Below are 21591 nucleotides of genomic sequence, written 5' to 3' on the forward strand. Positions count from 1 at the left end.
CTTTGATGTTTCTTCGAACGAATATCTAACTCTAAGACTTCCTGACTGCAGGCGGTGCTCGATCTTGGACCCGCTCTCTATCTCATGTTAGACTTCCAATCATGACCTTCATGTCACAAACTCGCTCTTTATTAGAGACTCCTTCTTCTTCTTAACAAACTTAAGATAAGTTTATTTGATTTCCACGATAGACCGATGGGTCACGTTCTAATGAACTCTCATCGTATGTTGCAACGCTCAGACTCAGGTCTCTTAGAGTCAAATTCCGGAATGGAATAAACTTTCCGTCATGTTCTAATGTGATATAATCACATTTTAACATGTAGCATTTCTAGCTACCAACTTCTTTAACTAGCGCGATAATTCTATTGACCGCTTCGATTATCTTTCACTTCAATCTTCTGGCTTAAGTTAGATGCTACATCGAACTTGGTTCTCTGAACCATGTAACATACTCATCTTAGTCGGACTTAATTTGATATGACCACTAGGGTCGGAATAACAACAATCTTCTTAGTCATTACCAAAACAATGGTAACGACATACTTGAATAAAATGGTATCAATTACTAGCTTCTTGGTAACATTGTGACTTTCCCTGATCCAAGTGTGAGTCATGTGCTTCCGGTAGTATAGGCCTCTACTACCTTTCACACCTACTCATACTCGTCCCAAGTATTGTCCCGTAGTTTTCCAAGTCATTATCACAAAAAAAAATTTAACACATACAAATGTGTCCAAACAATCATATAATTTTCCCTAGAAGACTCTACTAGGACTCCTTCCATGCGTATCTTCAATCATCAATTCTGCTTCAACTCGGTTGGTGATGGAAGTGTCAGACGATGGGATAACTTCATGGATTATACCAAAAATCTTTCTTTCTGCTAATCAAAAGTGTACTTCTCCCGTACTAGACGTATTATTTATTAGATGCATTCTAAAGGCAAGATATCACTTTTAAAATATATTCTGATAGGTATCATTCACTATCGTAAGCCTTCTCATTTCCTCAATTTTCTCAGTCTACTATGAGTCCTTATCATGACATTCTACACACCAAAGCAGGCGTTCGGTGTATCGAGACGAGAATATATATAGAGCAAAATTTAGACGCGTATTCCCCCTTATTACTCCGAAAAGTTACATGCCAGTTCTAATATCGTAATTAAACGTTTAGCAACCTGAACACATAAAGTTTCCATATCCGATCGGCAATAGATCATAGATCCGATCATATAATGCATATCATAAATCATTTAGCACATAAAAGCACGTTAGGCATTTTTTCCTAAATAAGCTAGTGCTTGTGTCTATTCAGGTGTATTACCTAAATTTTATTAGACACACTCCTCACAATCATCGCTTATCATTCTAAGTTTAAGTCTAGAAATAAATCCATATTCCTAGTTTGCTTAAACTAATGCTCTGATACCAACTGTGACATCCCCATTTTCACGGCCAGAAAAGACCGATTTTGTTTATGCTTTATAAAAATCAGAGTACTTCTTTTGATAAAAATGTTGCGGAATTTGTTCACAGTAAAACATGATAAGTACGTTATCAAAGCATTTCTGAAGAAATGTATTTTTATTCATTTAAAAACATTGGGGTGTCATCGTCAATACAGAAACATAAGCATAAACAGAACTTACATTCATTATAAATAGTGATTTATGTCTCCTTAATCTCTCAGTGTAATGTAACTTCATATCGACACCTGTGATTCAAATAAACTGAGTGGGTCAGGTTGGGAAACCTGGTGAGTACATAGGGTTTTCAACCCACAATAATATAATTATTATGTTTAAACATCAAACAATCAACCCAATTACCCATCCCTATTATCTTCTTTACTCTTAAGGATCTACCCTAAGAATCAGCTATTCCTCGTTCATTTATTCCTAAGGATCATCCTAAGGAATTTGGCACGAAGTCCATCGTTACCAAGGTTTATAGATAACAACTGGTGAACACGTATTCCAAAACATCTGGTAAACACTTAGTTCAAAAGTAACTAGTGAACACACTTAGTTCAAAAATACCTAGTGAACACACTCAGTTCAAAATACCTAGTGAACATACTTAGTTCAAAAATATCTAGTGAGCACCTAGTTCAAAAACACCTACAGGTTACGAGCCTGCTAGCGTTCCACTGGACTGTCTAGTATAGTCCGTGGTCGTCCTCTATACTCCACTAGATGACTGGATCACTGCCAACATTTATGTCTTTCATCGTGTTATCACACATCAACTATTTCATCTACCCATGTTTTACCCAACACATTTTGTAGATATAAAATACATATACAGTTTAAATCATTTAAAACATGTATAAAATCGTTCATCCAACATAGATAAAAAGTATACAGATAATATGCACACATAGCACGTAATTTATATAAAATACTTCATATCTATGTCTAAGATGAAAGTAACTATGCACTCACCTGATAAGGTGGTCACTCGGTACCCGGACAACGCTTCGTTAATCTTAAAATAATTTCCCTCGGACAAAACCTAGTATCATTACCAGTAGAGTTTAGTCTAACGTTAACCGCGACTAATTAATAGTCTTGCTATTATTACTATTATTAAAGCGTTAAGAAACAATCTTATATAACTCATAATAATAGCCCAAATAATTATTTTAAGGTCCTAATAATGTTACTATATTAAAACATAAGCTATACTAAAGATAAGGGAGGCATAGCTCACTTACAGCGGGTTTTTCGCAAAACCGGGCTTCGCTGGAGCAGCGTTCCCGAGCCGAAAGGCTCTTTTCTTGGGACTCCGAGAGCCTCGGGGCTTCCTTCGGGTGCTAGGGGGTTTACCTAGACTTTAGGGGGCTTAAGGGAGGCTAGAGAGAGAAAGTAGAGAGAGAAAGTGAAGTTGGAAGGTGTGAGAAATGAGGGTGCCCCGACACTCTATTTATAGGCTGGAAATCACCAAAACTCGTCGAGTTGGACTCCAACTCGTCGAGTTCAGTGCCAGATGTCACCGTTCTGCTGGCAAAACGTGTGTGGCTCACATTGCGCCACGTCACCCTTTTTGCAGCAGCACCGTGCCGACTTCTAAACCCCGTAACTTTCGCATACGAGCTCCGTTTTTGACGTTCTTTATATCCACGCGTAGGTAAAAACAATATCTACAACTTTCATTTAGACTTCGTTGGCTAATTCTCAACTAATATTAAATTTAACTGTAGGAGGAGATTATACTGTTAAATGTCCGCGTAAAATTCATAACTTCTACATACGAACTCTGTTTTCGTCTGTCTTTTTATCGTTGAGTTCCTATTAATGAGATCTTCAACTCTCATTTAGGTTGCGGAGGCCAAAAACCGCTCGAAAAAAATTCGAGTTTCGGGCCATGCACTGCTATGACAAATCTTAGAAAATTCATAACTTCCTCATACGAAGTCAGATTTGGGCGTTCTTTTTTTGTATGTTCTCGGTTTAACGTATACTACAACTTTTGTTTAGATCACTAAGGATAAAAAGTCCTTTATAAAAAATTCACTATTTACATCTCCCGGTGCCGTGCCGGTTATGCCGTAAGACTTCGACGGGCCATAACTTCTTCGTTATAACTCGGATTCCTGCCATTTACCGAAATCTGTTAGATTTTAAACTTATATGCACTGATCCTCTGTAATGATTATGCACAAAGTCACAAAGACTTGTCACCAGACATTACAAAGTATTCCAATGGAGATCAACTCCATGGAAACGAAGTCTCATATTCAAAGTACATTGTTTTGAACATCCTTCTTGCATTGAGTTTTCTAATCTGACACAGATTGAATAACTTCCAGCCATGAGAATATTTCCATATTCCCATTTTAACTATCACTTCTGAACAAGAGTTGCCTCTCTTCAAAATATATCAATATGGTCCTTCCAAAATTAACACTATACTTCCAACTGTCCCTGAGCAACCAATCTTTGGTAAACCTTAGATTGTCCTCGACAATTGTTTAATCATTTTAGTCATATCCAATTCTAGACCTTTTCCCTTCGTAATGCCCCAGGCATTTGGAAAATTTAGAAAGGATAAATATTATAGCACATGTAATCGATCCTATACCCAAAGCATATGGTACACGATTCATGCTATAAAATTTTTATATGCCATGTTCTCTAAATTCGAACTATGAAGAAGTATGCGGTAATCATAATCGAATTTTGAGAATGCAACATATATAGAATTTCCTTATGTTGAACCATTCCAAAATAACATTCAAATATATACTTGACTAAAGTTGATTAAAATCTCAATATAAGCTTGTAGAAATGGAATAAAGTATAAAATCCTCTCCCTTAATTATAGCAAAAAAACTATTCAAAGCGAATTGAAACTTTTGTTTTCTATAATTAACATTGCTAACTTGCAATACTTATCATAATTATTATGCTCCCACTAACATGATGATTATTAGCATAACACTTATGCTCCCACTAGCTTTGACATGTATCGGAAAACAGCTGGACTTCTAGAAGTCAATACTTTATTGACTTTCTTACCAAAGTTTAGATTGCTGATACGAGATTGCTTTGACAAGACTTTATCAAAATCATACACCTTTTATTAGATAGCTCACATGTGTGTCTTAAAAATTTCAGAACTATGAAAAGGGATGCCGTAATCATAGTCTCAATTATTTAGACCTTTGCCATTTCTCATAAGTCCATGTTAGTGTGCCGGTTAACCACACACGCTCCACTAACGACTTTGAGAATGCAAAGATCACAATTGCTATCTACTTAAAATCTACTTAGTGAAAGCATTTCCTCACCATCATTTTCATGAATCGGAGAGAAACCTTATGACACTTAGATTTTTTATGGTGTAAGTGTTCCTATCCATGTGAATTTGTCATAACCTTAATCACAAGAATATGTCAACACAAAAGGTTACAAACATCAAGTTGTGTGCTAGTGATTAACAATAGGTTTACTCTTGATTAGTTCTTGAAACTATTCAAGATCATTAAGACTCCCACTGTCCTCTTGACATATAAGATTCTTTTTATCAAGAACCATTCCTTGACAAAACACATATTCAAGAATTAGTGCGGATTCCTATCAAGATAAACACTTCACACAATTAGTCTTAGTTGGTCTTTGTCTTATCCAAAACATCACAACTTACCAATTTTAAATATACTAGAGTAAGAAAACATTTTAGTCTACATTTGACAAGTGTTTTAAACCTTTCTTAAGATTATGTCACTCAAGTTACAATCTTAGAGTATGACTCTAAGATTTGATTTTGGAACGAAGTACGATTTATCTTTTGATTTAACCATTTCAACAATTCATGATTCATCTCCTTAGTCAAACAAATGCACTAAGGTGTCCTTAGAGAATCAATTGTGATATGGTTCCATAATCACTAAGATAGTCATAAAACAAGATACTCAAGTACTCTCCCATCTTTTCAGAATGGAGAAACTTTTATCTTTCTGCCTAATTTGGTGCTTCTTATTCGTTCTGCCAATCATTGAAACTTTTCCAATGTTCAGAATTATACTTAAAGTTGTAAGCATAACTATATTTACTAAACTTTAGTAAATCATGACAAATAATCTTATCATTCCTTGTGGTGGACTTGACCAGCGCACAACCAAGTGTACCAAATCCTTTAGTCCTTCACTTGACTCACACATACATGTGAACAAGGACTTAGTCTTAATTTCCCAAAGATGAAAAATTCTCATCCATCAGACAATACAACTTGCATGATTCCAAGTTTCTATCCAACTGAAACTTGGGTGATGAGAATCTTTCCTTATTTGGTAAATTATGACACTACCACAAATGAAAGAATCAAATCTAGTTCCCAATATTGCTTTCAATGGAAACATATAAACAACATTTTTTCACAATTTCCGATATAAGGATACTTAAAATAAATAAATCAATTTTTTTTCTTTTTATTTTAAAACCTACGGAAAAATCTTATCCTTACAATGCAAATACATATGAAAATTATGTTGATATCTATTCCTAAGCAATCTATCGTAACTCTTAAGTAGTTGGGCAAAATTCTGATCACCGAACCATCTTCGCGATCAGAATCAACATACTCTTTCTTTAAGCTTCCTTTGATTCTCTAAAACATCAAAATGTAATTAGATTACATTATGTATTAAGAATCTCCAAAAGATACTTAATAGAGTTATATAATGGACTTTACCTGAAGTAGAGTCAAACTTTTGACTTTACCAGATCTTTCAGGTAAATCTGGCAGCTTCGCAACCAATGCCCCTTCTTTTGGCAAAAGAAACATATGGACTCTTTGGAAATGGTACATGAGACTATCTCAGAATTATCCTTTCTCTTTACCATTAGGTCAAATGACTTGACCATGGCCGATCCCTTTCCATTGGGAAGAGAAAGCTTTTATGGACTTCTAATGTTACCATTGTCACTGTCCATGGAAGTTTGGGAAGTTGATCTTTCAATCAAATTTTGCTTTACCAGTTCCCCAAATCATTGCTGATTTAGCAGCATCAAGTAAATAGGTAAGATCATTAAGGGTCATGTCTTGATCTGTCATCAGGGTGTGACTGAAGAACCAAGTCAACAACCAGCTACCTCGAGACTTCGACACCCGACTCTCCCGACTTGCCAATAGGGATTGAGTGACCTTGAACTTTTCAAGTATTTGAACTTGTGGGATAGGGAGAATAATTGGAGGAGGTGGAGGAAGTGAAGCATGATTTCCAGTCCCATTAATGCACAACAAAGGGATTAATCTTTCACCTTGATTGCCATGTGGGATATCATCTTCAATAGGAAAGCTTGTTCCTAAAGATTTGGGAAGACCATAGTTGTCTTAACTAGACATCTATAATGGGAGAAATTCAAGTTTAGTTGATTTAAAGTCCTTAATATAACACCCAATATGAAATATTAAGGCTAGGATCCAACAACCTATTTATAACCGCAAGAGGGATGCCGTGATCCAAGCTATAAAATAGTTGAAGGTAGGTAAATGACGATTTACCAATTTCCACCATGAAAAAGAAATATAATTAAGTTTTAATTGGATTTGAACTCCTAGATCTTTTGAGATACATTGAATTTTAAATTGCATGTTTGAATCTCGATTGTGCCCTCTCAAGTTTGTGACTGGGATGCCGAGGATCACAAACAAGGTGTGAATAACCATGCAAATTGACTTGGTACCCTCAACTTTATCACCTAATTGATGTACCGGTTAACCACACAAGCTCCACCAATCTATGATAAACTTAAGTTACCCTTCGCCACACATGGTCAGTCCCATGTTAGTGTGCCGGTTAACCACACACGCTCCACTAACGACTTAACAAAGGTGCAAAGTGCAATTTCATGGGTTAGCACCATTTCACATTTTCCTAAGTAACTAAGATTGGGAATTTATAAGTTTTTAGTTACTTAGTATTTATAATTATACTTTTAATGAAGGGAGAATTATAGTCTTTATCCTACCCGTTCGGCTAACGACCCTCCACCAGTCAAGGAAGCGGTGGGTGAGAATGGACACCCATTAAACTACCATTTTATAGGCAGTAACCTTATACCCCCTTATAGACCGGCTTCGTGAATGAGGCCTACTAATGGTAAGACCGACTTTTTACTTATACATATAATATATTAAACTTTTAATAGTATAATAGTATAAGGGCGTATTTTAAACTTTTAAAATACTAAGTCTTGATTTGGAATTAAAGCATTCATAAGTAAATCTTTATAAATTCCAAAACTTGAGGGCAAGTTTTGAAACTATTCAAAACTCTTTGATTTTCATAACTTATGAGTTTAATTAAAGTTTTAGAGACTTAAATGAAGAGACTCTTGAACATCCATAACTTGAGGACAAGTTATGGAGTTCATAAAAACTATTTATGAGAAAAAGACTCTTCATTTTGTAACCTATGACATGATTTATGAGTTTTAAGAATCATAAATGTGTCTTTTCATATAACTTGAGGACAAGTTACAAAAACACATTTTATGAACAATTTGTAGATTAATTTGGATTGAAAACAAGGTAACACAAAAAAACTTTTGATAATCCATAACTTATGGAAGTTTCAAAACTCTTAAGATCATAACTTTTAAAAAGACTTTTGAGTTCCAAAATTTTATGACAAAATTTGTAACTCCTTAAAAAAAATTTAGATCAAACTTTTAAAACAAATAAAATAATCATATCATTCTATCTTTTAATAAATTGACCTAATTCAACTCTTGTAGTAAAATGACTCAAATTTTACAAATAATTAGTTTTTCATAAAATCAAGTAATTATCTTAAAATTTGACAAACTTCATGTTTTTCCCTTTTTGTTTTCAACTTTGAAAATCAAACATTTGCATCAAATATAATAGAAAACAACCCATGGCTCTGATACCACTGTTGGATTTTAGTATACTACAACATCCTATGGTGCACATACAACCCTAAATACCTTGGATCTATGTTTTCACTAATTATACATGCAAATGGTTTCCAAGGCATTAAACCTATAACTAGCATACATTTGACATAAACCATATAAGATACTAGTTAGGATAACATACCTTTTGATGGAGCTTGAAGTCTTGGTGTATTTGGCCTTAAAGAGCTTAGCCCCAATAGTGTGGAAGCTTCAAATAAAGTCACAACACATCATGGACAAAGGTAGAACTTGAGAGAGAATTCCATGCACCCAAAAACACCCATGAACTCCAAGAATGACTCAAGTGGCGTTTTTGAGGCTAAGAGCATGTATTTATATGTGTGGATTCCAAGGGTCATGGGTATAACTCAAATCCATACCCATGGGTTTTATGATCCATGGTTCATGTGGCCCAACTCTTTATGTATCCATACATAAACTTGGTCCAACATGGATTATAAGCCCAACACATATAAATATAACTAATTATCATAATTAGTCCCCATGGATTTAATTAGTCTCTTTTGATCACTAAATTAATTCCAAATTAATTCTTGATCAATACTAATTAAAACATATGATTTCATATTAATATATTAGAACTTATAATATATTAATAAACCATAAATAACCTTCTCTCAAAAGTCCATCCTAACAAATTGTTCTGATGATATGCAACCGAAATGGACCATGCTACTCTCGGGTCGAGTACATACCAATAATAGTTATGGGCTTAGACATCTAATCCAATAGAATCTCACCTGGGAAGCAGAAAGAAAAATTAATAGTCGCTATCCTTATCTGTTTGCTGATGCATGATTCCGAGATAGAATCATCCTAATGGGGGAGATAATTGTAACGCCCACGTTTCTTGATAGAAATAGTCATATTATGAAATCACGTAGGTTTTGTATGAGTGAATAAGAAAATATTATGCATGCATTTATGTTCTTAAGTGTTTTATATGATTTTTTTGTGTATATTATATATGATGATATAATAAATAAGATTAAAATACGCTTCAAAATAGAATAATAATTAGGATGATTGACCTTAATGAAAGATGAAGTAGTCGCAATAAGGACTCCAGAGATATAAGGAACACTCAAATCCATATTAGAACGAAGAAGTTATAGTGTATTGAAGTTCCGCATTAAAACCGACATGCCTCTGCATATCGTAAAAGATGAATTTTAGATAGGTTGCTTATTATCCTAATCAATCTAAACAATAGTCGTAGTAGTCATTAAAACAAGAGTCTGCATAGAGAGAACGTCCATATATGACTTCGTATGAGGAAGTTATGATTTTTCTAAGATTCAGCATAGCAGTGTGCAACGCTGATATCAAATTTTAGATCGGTTGATTGTTAGCTAAAACAATCTAAATAAGAATTAAATATCTCGTTAGTAGGAGTCCAACGCCATAAATTCTGTTGAAAACACACGACGGATGAGAAAGTTATGCACTTTATAAGGGCTATATCATTCTAAGCCTATTAAAAATATAACATTAAAAATAAATTCAAAATTAGCCGATGGAGTCTGAATGAAAGTTTTAGACCTCATCTATAGCTACGTGTGGATATAAAACCCGTCAAAAACGGAGCTCATATGAAGATGATATGAATCATTTAAGAAAACAAAAAAAATATATGCACAGCCGCATTCCCTGACTTTCCATAGAAAACGTGACATGTGGCACCACCCATTTATCGACACGTCACTTGGCCGACCATATGTGTAGCCGCCCTAACCAGAAGCGCGACACAAATATTCACCCCTATATATAGTTTCGACTTTCATTCGTTTTCTACACACTTTCCGTTGAAATATCTCTAAAAATCTCTAAAAACCCTTAGCCTCTTTTATTCCCTAGTGCCCGGTTACTATAGTAAGGCCATGTGGTGTCAGATATCCAAAGAATAGAAGCTCTCGGTTCAGATTTATACGCACATAATTCCCGGTTCTCGTTAGGTTACTCTGTAAGTTAAACTACACTTATTTTAATTTAAGTGTAAGTTTTAATTATAGTCATAATCGTTATTATGAACCTATAACTAAGATTTGTTAGTGATTCCAAGTCCTTATACTGATTGATCTACTTACAGGAGTGATGCGATGGCAAAAAAAATCGTACCCGGTGCGTACCCGAAACCCGAACCCGAAATGACCGGGGATGGGGAGGGGTACGGGTATTATCCGAATGCAAAAAACGGGGATGGGGACGGGGATGATTCTACTTATCGGGTACCCATACCCGTACCCGAAATCGTACCCGATGGGTACCCGAAATATATATATATATATACGTATATATATATATATATATATATATATATATATATATATATATATATATATATATATATATATATATGTATAATTCATTTATGTTATATTTTTAATCAATTCAAAAATTGTAACATCCCAGAATTTGCAGGTATTTTTGAATCCCCCCTTCATTATAATTTTGTCACTTTTAGTCCTTGGGGTGGAAGGGTGTAGCCATGAGAAGCCCTAATGGCTAGCATTGTAATTTTGGATCAAGAGGAGTACGCTGCGCGTAGATAAGGGTACGCTGAGCATACTAGGCGCCCCTAGTACGTTGGGCGTACTCACATTAGATGGAAACCCAAATATTTAGGGTTTGGGTGATATATAAACATCCTTATAAGCTCATAACCCTCTATCATTTCAGCCTCCATTGTCTTGAGCCTTTTTCCCCAAACCCTAACCCCTCTCTTGAGTGTATGAGCTAAAAGTGTGTGTTTTGAGTAGTTGAAGAAGAAGAAGTTACATCAAGGAGTTGGAGAAGGAAGGCAAGCTTGAAGATCTGAGGTTATCTTGTCCTCTAGAAGCTCCATGAGGTAAAAAGCTTCTGTCTTTGTGCTTATATGATGTAGATCTTGTCTTAATAGCTTTATGACACCTTTTTTGTCCCAAAAAGTCTCGTTATTGTGCATGTTGTGTTTTGGACGTGTTGGGTCAAAAATATGGTTTATACTTTACTTTTCTAGGCGTTAATAGTTTTTGGTCATGTAATATGTTTTTGCAGTTGTGTTTACGGCCATGATGGGTGTTTACGGCCCATGTTCCATATAAATAGATGTTAGGTGGGTGAGGAGTGTACATCTAGACAAGGAGGGCCTAGAGGAGAGAAAGAGTGGCGAGCATATTGTAGAGAGAGAAAGTTAGAGAGAAAAAGAGTGTGTGAGAGAGAATCTTATGTGTTGGAGCATCAATCTTATTAAATACATCATAGATTCATCATCTTTTTCTTCTCATTCTTCTCTATTTTGATCTAGCATCATCCAATTGATTGAGATTCCGCACCATCAATTGGATCTGATTGATACACAAGCAGATTTGGGACTTACAAGTGGTGTCAGAGCTTGGATTGTATCAATCAATTTTGACAGATCTGGAGCGTATTTGATCTTATTTTTGAAGGATTTTTGTGTTTTTGGATAGCTCTTGGCAAAATAGGGGGTTTGTTCTTTGTGTTTTTGATAAAACGAGTTTTTGATCGAGTTTTGGAGCAAAAAGAGGTGAAAAACGCTGTTTTTCACGTCATCTGAAGAAGTGTTCACGACCCAGAAGAAGGGTTCACGGCCCCGAACCCGAAGAAGCTTTCATGGCCCAACTCGTTTGCGGTCCTCAGAGTTCACGGCCGGCTTCGCGTTTACGGTCTCATACATTTCCGGTCAGCCTCGCATTCTCGGCCAGCATCCTCGCACGCGCGCGTGTAGTCCTCACAGCAACAAATAATCAAAACGATTTTGGGGTTGCCAGGTTTCTAACCTGGGTCCCCTGATTCCTCGACCATCCGCCTTTCCAACTGATCTAGCTTGCTAGATGGTATACGCCTTCCATATTTAATTCAAATACAATATCTTCGATTCCAATTTTGCATTTTTAACACTTTTAGCCCAAAAATCAATTTCTTTTATTTCTAAATTTCATTTTCAACCAAAAATTTTAGTTTTGAATTTTTGACTTTTATTTTTGACTTTTGACTTAAAAAAATTGACTTTGACTTCCAAGTTTGATCTTTGACTTTAATCTTTGACTTTCTCATTTAACTTTCAAATTTTCAAATTTAAATTTTCGGTTTGACTTTTAAATTTGAATTTTTAAATTTGACTTTGAAGGCTGACTTTTGAGTTTTTAGTCAAAGGGAATTTTTGGTAAAAAAAAAAAGTTCCTCAAACATCAAAGTCAATGAAATTTCCTTGGAGAATTTACGTGTGCATTATGAATTATTACGTAGAGAGAACAAGGAACTAAAATATGAGGGGTACCAACTTAGGAAAGGCCATAAACCATTAAAAGATAATTAGAGGCCAAGACTAGGGATTTTAGGAAGTTGCAGGAAGATTACAACAAGTGTGAAAATTACAATTACATTTAGAAACAACTTGCTGCTGTAACTGAAGAACTCGACACTTTGAAAATTAAGTGTGAAAAAACAGATGTTAGTTTCAAAAATTATATTGTGTCAAGTAAGACAGTCGAGTCCTTAGTTGAAAAACAATTGAGTTTTAAAGATAATCAAACAAAGGGTCTAGGGTATCACAGTGTGCCACCTCCCTTCAATGACAACTATAACCCACCCCTTGAGACCAATGAGGAAGAAATTCCTGCTCAGTATGGACAACCCCCTGTCCCAGCTTCAGTTAAGACTGAACCATCTGGGCCTACTGAGGTTATTAAGGTGAATATTTCTGATACTTCTACTTCATGTGCAGGTAAAGTAGTGGAAGATGAGAACAAGGAGAACACTATTGAACAAACCAATGTCTCCTTGAACTCATAATCGGTTGCTTCTAACTCAGTTACTTATGACAAACCTGTTGTTGGTAAATACAGGCCACCAATTTAAGCTAAACAGAGTGCCTGTTGCAAGTGTGCTTGTGGGAACAATAAGAGATAAGGGAAGGACACGCCACCAGGGCAGGAAGAAACAACTCCTACGTGAAGAAGCATACTTGCTTTCACTGTGGAGCACCTGGACACATTGCAAGAAATTATCCGAATCGCGCATATGTTCCCTACTATGCACAAGGTTGGCAGAACGCGCCAAGAGGGAGATACTTCACAAGAAACACTTCGAGGTTACAATCGCGCAATGGTGATTGGAATGCGCAGAAGGACAAGCATCCAAATCCCAAGGTCAAGAAGGGAATGCCAGCCAAGAAGTCCATTCCAAGAGATGCTCCAGTGAAAAAAAAACCGGTTAGGTCAAAGTCATCTCGGAAGCCGACTTCAAGTTCAAAAGCAAGTACTGAGGGACCCAACCGATCGAACAAGAAATGGGTAAAACCCGACTACAGATGGGTACCAAAGGTTCAATCTCCCAAATCACCTAATGAATCTAATATTTTTCATATTCTGTTTGTGATAAGCAGGACATGTCATGGGAGAGAGTTCCTTGCATAGATGACAAAGGTCAACCCAGTTTCAAAATGGACTGCGTTACAAAGACCAACTAATCCCGCACTCTGTACTGGAGCAGCTATGGAGGAATATCATCAGACTTTGGTTTGTTGATAGTACCTGTTCCAAGCACATGGTAGGGGACATCTCCCAACTGTATAACACTCAGAACTTTAAGTGAGAGTATGTGTCCTCTGCGGGAAAGGAAAGAAAGGAAGAAAGGAGAGGATCACACATGGGGTTTGTGCTTAACGACGTGAATAATTTTCGGATCTGTTCTCAGATTATGCGTGCTGTTCTCAGACCTTCTGGATTCAAATTCAATCGATGACTTACGGTTTGAGTTTTCTTCTCGATACTCCTGAATTTATCTTAAACTGATTCGTTTTGAAGACAACCTTTTCTTTCTTATAGTTTTTCGTTTGTAGGTGTTGTTTTGGGAAGTGATATCAAGAAAGTAATAAAGGGCAGTCTAAAAATGTGTAAGGGACTGAATCTGAATTGTCTAGACTCTGTGTTCAATGTGCTGGTAGGCACGAAGGATTTGACAGTGTGGATTTAGATAGGATTGTTTGGACTGACCATACGACGCTCGGGTAGATTGAGCAGTGAGATAAACACGGGAACCTACATGATACACTAAATTAACACGCATCTAGAACTGTGATTCAACTTTTCCTTGATGTACGGACTTATGTCCTTAATTCTGGTTCTGATAGGGCAACTGGGGGTTCTGATAAAGTAGGTCTGTAGGAAATTATTTTCTTGCTTTCTATCTGTCAGTCATATGTTGCTTCCTCTGCGTGATTGGAAGAGATCCGACCTGGAATGCAACATATGTAACTCTATTTCTACGCATCTCCTTATCTATGAAATTCTTTCTGTTAGCCATATGCTATCCCTTCTACGTGATCGGAAGATCCGACTTGGGACACAACATATGCACCCTATTATCTCTATAACCCTCTATCTCTGTTAGTCATATGTTGTCCCCTCTGTGTGATTGAAAGAGATCCGACCTGGGACACAACATATGCACCTATCTCTAAATCTGTCTTCCTACTTAATAATTGTTACCTCACCTAAAGTAAGGAGTTCTTTGGAAGTTCTTGATAACCAGGGTATATCGGGAAGTGGGGAACATGTTCTAGTGCAACTAAAATTAAACCATTTAGAGGTTGTTTGTAGATCTCCCTGCCTAATTTAAGTGGACAACAATACCCGTGGTCGTCGTCAGCTGAATGGTATATTTGGAAAAGTTTGTCAATATTCTTCGTGTTTAAGTGGACCACAATACCGGCAATTGACCAGATTTATTCATGAATGTGAATGTACTGATAAACAAAGTTAAGATTGTCTCACAACTTTGATCCCAAATATTTTTGTTTTTGTTAAATTTGTTCATAGTTTTCCTCTATGCACAAACTTAGGGGAGAATTAAAAAAAATTCAAAAATCAAACAAAAATCAGAAAATTCAAAAAATCAAACAAAAATCAGAAACTTAAAAATCCAAAAATAGTGTTATTTCTGTTTTATTTCTTGTTCATAAAAAATCAAAAATCCAAAATATTTTTGTTTATGTTTTAATTTTCAGAAAATATGAAAAATACAAAAATATTATATGCTAAGTTTTCTTTTAGTTTTGTTTTGTCTTGAAAAGTGAATTCAGGTGTAGATGAGACTCATGGAGACTGTATCAAGATTTTCTGAGATAAGGCTTCATCCATGATCATCAAAGAATTCTCATTCGAAGGAGCAAGAAATGAAGACTATTCTTTCAACTTTCAATCTTTCAACCCCATAAGCAAGGTGAAGCTGACTTGAAGATTATGTGATAGATTGCATTGAAGCCTCCTCGATCAATTTGATGCTATCTATGTACCTGCTAAAGTGATCCAGAAGATTCGTTCTCTCTGATATTCTCTCTGAAGATTCTCAAGCTGAAAGCGCTATCTTTCAAGAATCAGTACATCAAGCCTCCTCACCCAATGTGCGTTCAGAGTAAAATTTTGAAGAAAAGCCCAACTGCTCAAGATGAAGTCATTCATTGAAGATTCATCAAGTTCATCTTGAAGTTGTGAAAAATTTGAAGATTAATGCTGAAGCCAAGCTCCCAATGAAGATTAAAAGGAAAAGTCAGCTACCTTTTTAGGGGGAGTTTGTTGGGTCAGTTAGAAAAGAAAGCTATAAACCATGGAGGAGATTGTTGGGTCAAAAATATGTTTTATACTTTACTTTTCTAGGCGTTAATAGTTTTTGGTCATGTAATATGTTTTTGCAGTTGTGTTTACGGCCATGATGGGTGTTTATGGCCGTGAATCTGTTCACGGTCCATGTTCCATATAAATAGATGTTAGGTGGGTGAGGAGTGTACGACTATACAAGGAGGGCCTAGAGGAGAGATAGAGTGGATAACATATTGTAGAGAGAGAAAGTTAGAGAGAAGAAGAGTGTGTGTGAGAGAATTTTATGTGTTAGAGCATCAATCTTATTGAATACATCATAGATTCATTATCTTCTTCTTCTCATACTTCTCTATTTTGATCTAGCATCATCCAATTCATTGGGATTCCGCACCATCAATTAGATCAGATTGATACACAAGCAGATTTAGGATTTACAGGACGTGTTAAGTTATCCTTTCAGACCCTAACAAGGGTTCTAAGTGATAAAAATGAGGTCCAAATGGCTAGAAGTGTCTCATGAAAGTGGTAGAAAGGTCTTAATGGATTAAGACCTTGCATTAAGGACTTTATGGACGTTCAAAGCCTTAAAGGCACGATAGGGCAGACCAGACATGCTGAAGGTTCTGAGAGTGGGCCAGATAGACTGAAGACCCGATGAGGGCGGTCCAGTCATACTGAAGACTCTGAGAGTGGGCGAGATAGACTGAAGGCCCGGTGAGGGCGGTCCAGTCATACTGAAGACTCTATATGCATGTTGTTTGTTATGAGATTGTTATGGTTTGTATGGCGTTAGTATTTTGGGGGAACTTACTAAGCTTCAGGCTTACAGTTGTTGATTTTGTTTCAGGTACTTCGGATGATCGTGGGAAGGCGAAGGCTTGATCGTGCACCTCCTCATATTTTATGATTTTGATTTCTGGGATACTCTGATATGAAACTATTTTGAAAACATTTTGTAATAACTAATGGTTTTTGGATGCTTGAAAAAGTTTTAAATTGGCATGGATTTTATGGATGTTACAAAAATCTTATAATATTATTTCAGCGTAAATGTGTAATTCCAATTGTGAAAGTGAAACTAACTCAAATAGTCAATAGGGTTTTTTATTCCTTAATAAAACTTGTAATTCGTAGTCATCGTCTCCTCAAGTCATCGTCGAGTCCCGCTCCCGCTCCTGTTGAGACACTGTTTTCCCTCGTTCCTGCCTTCCATCATCTGCGACTCTGCGTTTCGACTTCCAAGTTCCAACCAGCAACCATCTTCATTCTCCATCGACGTTGTACTGCGACTCCAGCGTAACCATCAAACGGCGAGTAATCGACTACATTAACGTTCAATCAGGTTTGTCTGCTCGATTTTTAACTTTTGAGTCCGGTTGATAAGTTTGCACCCTCCCCATGTTCAGTCGATTTTGATAAATATCTATTGTGAATCAGTGAATATTGATTAAGGATTAGTGTATGTGCATCAGTGGAGATTAATTGTTTTCTATTGTGAATGTGTATTATGTATTTGTGTATGACTGAATCAATGAATATCTGTTGTGATGAATGTTTATATGCTGAAGTGTTGCGTGATTAATTTGTTTTGGGCAGAAAATGGAAGAGATTGACATAGGGAGTGAACAACCTTCAACACCAATTGGTTCTACAAATTTTGATGTTGAACATGATAATACAAGTCCAAATGTTCCTTCCTTTGAAGAAGCACTTCAATCAAATGCGGTAAAACCTCCAAACAAAAGAAAAAAAAGGCATTGCTTGGGATCAATTTGTTAAAGTTACTGTTAATGGGAAACTGAAGGCACAATGTAAAACTTGTAACACGTTATTAGGAGAAGATCCAAAAAGTGGCACCAAACATTTGTTAGTACATAGGGAGAAATGCATAGCTAAGGGCCAAACCGATATTCGTCAAAAACTTTTGGTATCCAACTCGGAAACCGATTTGTCTACATATGTCTACAATGAGAAAGATAGTAGAGATGCATTGGCTAAAATAGTTATATTACACGAGTATCCTCTTTCTATTGTTGAGCATGTTGGTTTTAAGAATTTTACAATGACCGTTCAACCTTTATTCAAATGCCCTTGTCGGAATACATTGAAAAGTGACATTAAAAATGTGTATGCAATGGAAAAAACTAAGGTTATTCAAAAGATTGAAAATTTGCATGGTAGAATTGCCATTACAACTAATATATGGACTTCGACCAATAAAAAAAGGGTTCATGGCTATCACAGGTCATTATATTCATGATTGGTGTCTTCAAAGTAAAATACTAAGGTACTGCTTCTTATCAACTTTTTTTATTGTATGTTATATGACTTTTTTTTTTAACTTTATGATTATTATGTTTGACAGGTTTATTTATGTGCCTTGCCCACACACAAGGAAAGTTCTCACGGATGTTTTTATTGATCCATTGATGGAGTGGAATGTGGACACCAAATTGTCTACTATCACAGTGGACAATTGTACTACGAATGATGCATTAATCGGTAAGATTAAAGAAAAGTTGCAAATAAATAAGTTGATACATGATGGCACACACATTCACATGAGATGTGCAACTCATATTCTTAATCTTGTTGTCAAAATTGGGTTAGAGGTCATTAAAGGATCAATTGAAAATGTATGTGAAAGTGTAGTTTATTGGACAAAAACCCCCAAAAGTTGATGCATTTGAGAACTCATGTCGACAACTCAAAATACCTTACTCCAAGAAGTTAGGTTTATATTGCCCCATAAGTTGGAATTCAACTTACTTGATGTTGAAAGTGGCATTAATGTATAAAGAGGTCTTTGGGCGTTTAAAACAACGTGATAGTCAATACAAAACATTGCCTAGTTCATTAGATTGGGAGAAGGCACAAGAAATATGTGGGAGATTGGAATTGCTTTATAATGTCCCCTTGATATTTTCTTGAAAAAAGTACCCCACAACCAACTTATATTTTCTCAAAATATGTGAGATTAGACTTGAATTATCTAAATGGAATTCTTGTTCTAATATAATTGTGCAAAAAATGGCAACACAAATGATTGCAAAGTTTAATCATTATTGGGGTACTATTCACGAGTTGATGGGTGTTGCTGCAGTTTTTGATCCACGTTACAAGATGGAAATGATAGAATTTTATTTCCAACTTCTCTACCCGACACATTATCTGAATCAAGTTAGTAGAATCAAAAGTTTTTGTGATGATTTGGTTAAAGAATACGAAGAAAAGAGTATAGAAAATTCACATAGAAGTGGTGATTATATGGGGTCGGGTTCAACAAATGAAATGGATGGTGATGAAAATTTATCGGCTTGGGATAAGTATGTGAAGGCCAAGAATAGTGTTCCTCAATCGGTTTTGAAAACCCAGTTTGATCGTTATTTAGAAGAAGGGATTGAACCTGAATCTCAAGACTTTGATATTTTGATGTGGTGGAAGTTAAGGGCAATGAAATATCCTATATTACAAGCAATAGCTAGAGACATATTGACTATTCCCGTCTCTATCATTGCCTCCGAATCCGCATTTAGTACTAGTGGAAGATTGATAATCACACATCAAAGTTGACTTAAACCAAACACAATTGAAGCTCTAATGTGCGCACAAACTTGGTTGTAGGATATTGTTAACAAAGGTAATATATCTATTTTATTATTATTTTTATTTCTTTCTATTTTACTAATTACTACTAACTTTTTTTGTTCTATTTTGATGAAGGTGTGCAATTTACCTCAGATAACCATGTAACTATTTTTGATGATTACGACACAGTTAGTGAAAATTGATGGTAATAATGAAACCATTTTTTTTCATGATTATAATCGATTAAATTATAGTTTTTTTATGTATTTGTTTATACTTTGTCTTTGATTTGTTGGTAGGTGAATATGTGATATTTGATGGTTCGATGCGAAAGTTGGAATTGAAATTTGGTGAACTTGATTGTTATTGTTTCGATGATAGATGATGTTTGGCAACTTTTTGGAAGAATTTTTATGTTTATGTTTTTTTTTCTTGCAAAAAAGTGGTTTAATTTGTAAGGTTGAATGTTACTGTACGTGTTTGACATCATTCGGTGATTGAAGTGCTTTATATTATTTCTATAACCCTTTATTTTGTTAGTTAATATATAACTGAGTTATTTTTCATAAAAGTTCAAAAACCATGTAACGGGGAAAATCCTCGATTACCCGTTGGGGATCCCCGTTCCCCATTGGGGATGGGGATGAATTTTTAATCCCCGATGGGGATGGGGTCGGGTATGGGGATGGGTACGGGGATTCGGGTATGGGGATGGGGAACATGATCCCCGGTATACCCGTCCTCGTTGCCATCTCTAGTATACGTTGGATTTAGTAAGGTTGTCACACCCCGGCCGTCAGCGGAAACACCGGGCAGTGTAACGTCATTTCTCGTATCATAGTTATCAACTTCCTGAAAACACATGCAATTTAAAATACGTCAACATAAAGTTGGTGAGTCCACAGGTTTTGACTCCATATAAAAATAATACATTTTCCAAGTTCAAAAGTATAGTTTTGAAAGAATCATTTTGACTCTCCAACGTTTAGTATATATATCCTAGGTATAAAAGTTTACTTACCAAATAAGTAGTTTACCTATAAGTCTCATATACTATGAATATAAGTGTTTGTAATTCATACAAATGAAAGTTGTTACGTATAAATCTTATTTCAATTCTATACGAGTATGTGTGTTAGGTATAATTATCTACTTAATATACAAGTAGTACCTAGGGTATAAGTAGGGGAAACTTATACTTAACATTAATACTTGTATACGACAAAGTATAATGTTTCTAACAAGTTGCTACCATGAGTCTGTAACCGCTGCTTGACAACAAAACTTCTGACAAAACACACTTATGATTTACCATGAGGAACAATACACTCATGATTTACCAGGAGAAACAATACACTCATGATTTGCCATGAGAAACAATACCACGCGCTTCATCGACACCGGAACAGTAACAAATAAAAGGAACGGATCGTCACTCGCTTGTTTTGGGTTGTAATTAACAACCACGAGTGGGGTCGTCAACCCGTATCTTATTCATACACGACTTCCTCGCTCACACGGGATTAACGGTTACAGGTCAGAGGACTTCCACTAAGATCCCTAATCTTAGTTGATGAATGAGATAACTCATGTAGACTTTGACGGCATTCTATAGTCCTAACAACAAAATCATTTTCATGTCTAAAACCCTAAGTTACTAGACTATACTTTTAAACAGTACTCCTAACTTCATAACATTTAGGCAGTATAACAACTATAACTTGAAGTAAAACCAGGTTTTATCTTGACATAAAACCAATAACAACAAGAACATATAACATACCAAGTTTTATCTTGTCATAAAACTAACAATAACAACATACTTTATAAATTAACATATAGAACTTCCGAATATAACTTCGGAACTATATCGCACACAACATATATATAGAATCCTAAGTATAACTCAAGATCTACATTAGTATACTACTATAACAATAACATGCT

The 21591-nt window shown here is 35.7% G+C and overlaps 2 protein-coding genes across 2 annotated transcripts; both read left to right on the plus strand.

Moving 5' to 3' along the window:
- The first annotated feature begins 17655 nt into the window (after positions 1-17655).
- Positions 17656-18987, plus strand: LOC145106101 (zinc finger BED domain-containing protein RICESLEEPER 2-like). Its single transcript, XM_079043145.1, has 4 exons — positions 17656-17781; positions 17861-18300; positions 18422-18650; positions 18709-18987. Exons 1-4 carry the CDS (start codon positions 17656-17658, stop codon positions 18985-18987), a joined length of 1074 nt encoding a protein of 357 aa, XP_078899271.1.
- A 99-nt stretch (positions 18988-19086) lies between these two features.
- Positions 19087-19955, plus strand: LOC145106102 (zinc finger BED domain-containing protein RICESLEEPER 2-like). Its single transcript, XM_079043146.1, has 4 exons — positions 19087-19560; positions 19681-19696; positions 19780-19832; positions 19944-19955. Exons 1-4 carry the CDS (start codon positions 19087-19089, stop codon positions 19953-19955), a joined length of 555 nt encoding a protein of 184 aa, XP_078899272.1.
- The last annotated feature ends 1636 nt before the right edge of the window (positions 19956-21591 follow it).

The sequence above is a fragment of the Lactuca virosa genome, chromosome 4, assembly GCF_052849685.1.
Source record: "Lactuca virosa cultivar CGN04683 chromosome 4, Lactuca_virosa_CGN04683_v6, whole genome shotgun sequence".
Lineage (NCBI taxonomy): Eukaryota > Viridiplantae > Streptophyta > Magnoliopsida > Asterales > Asteraceae > Lactuca > Lactuca virosa.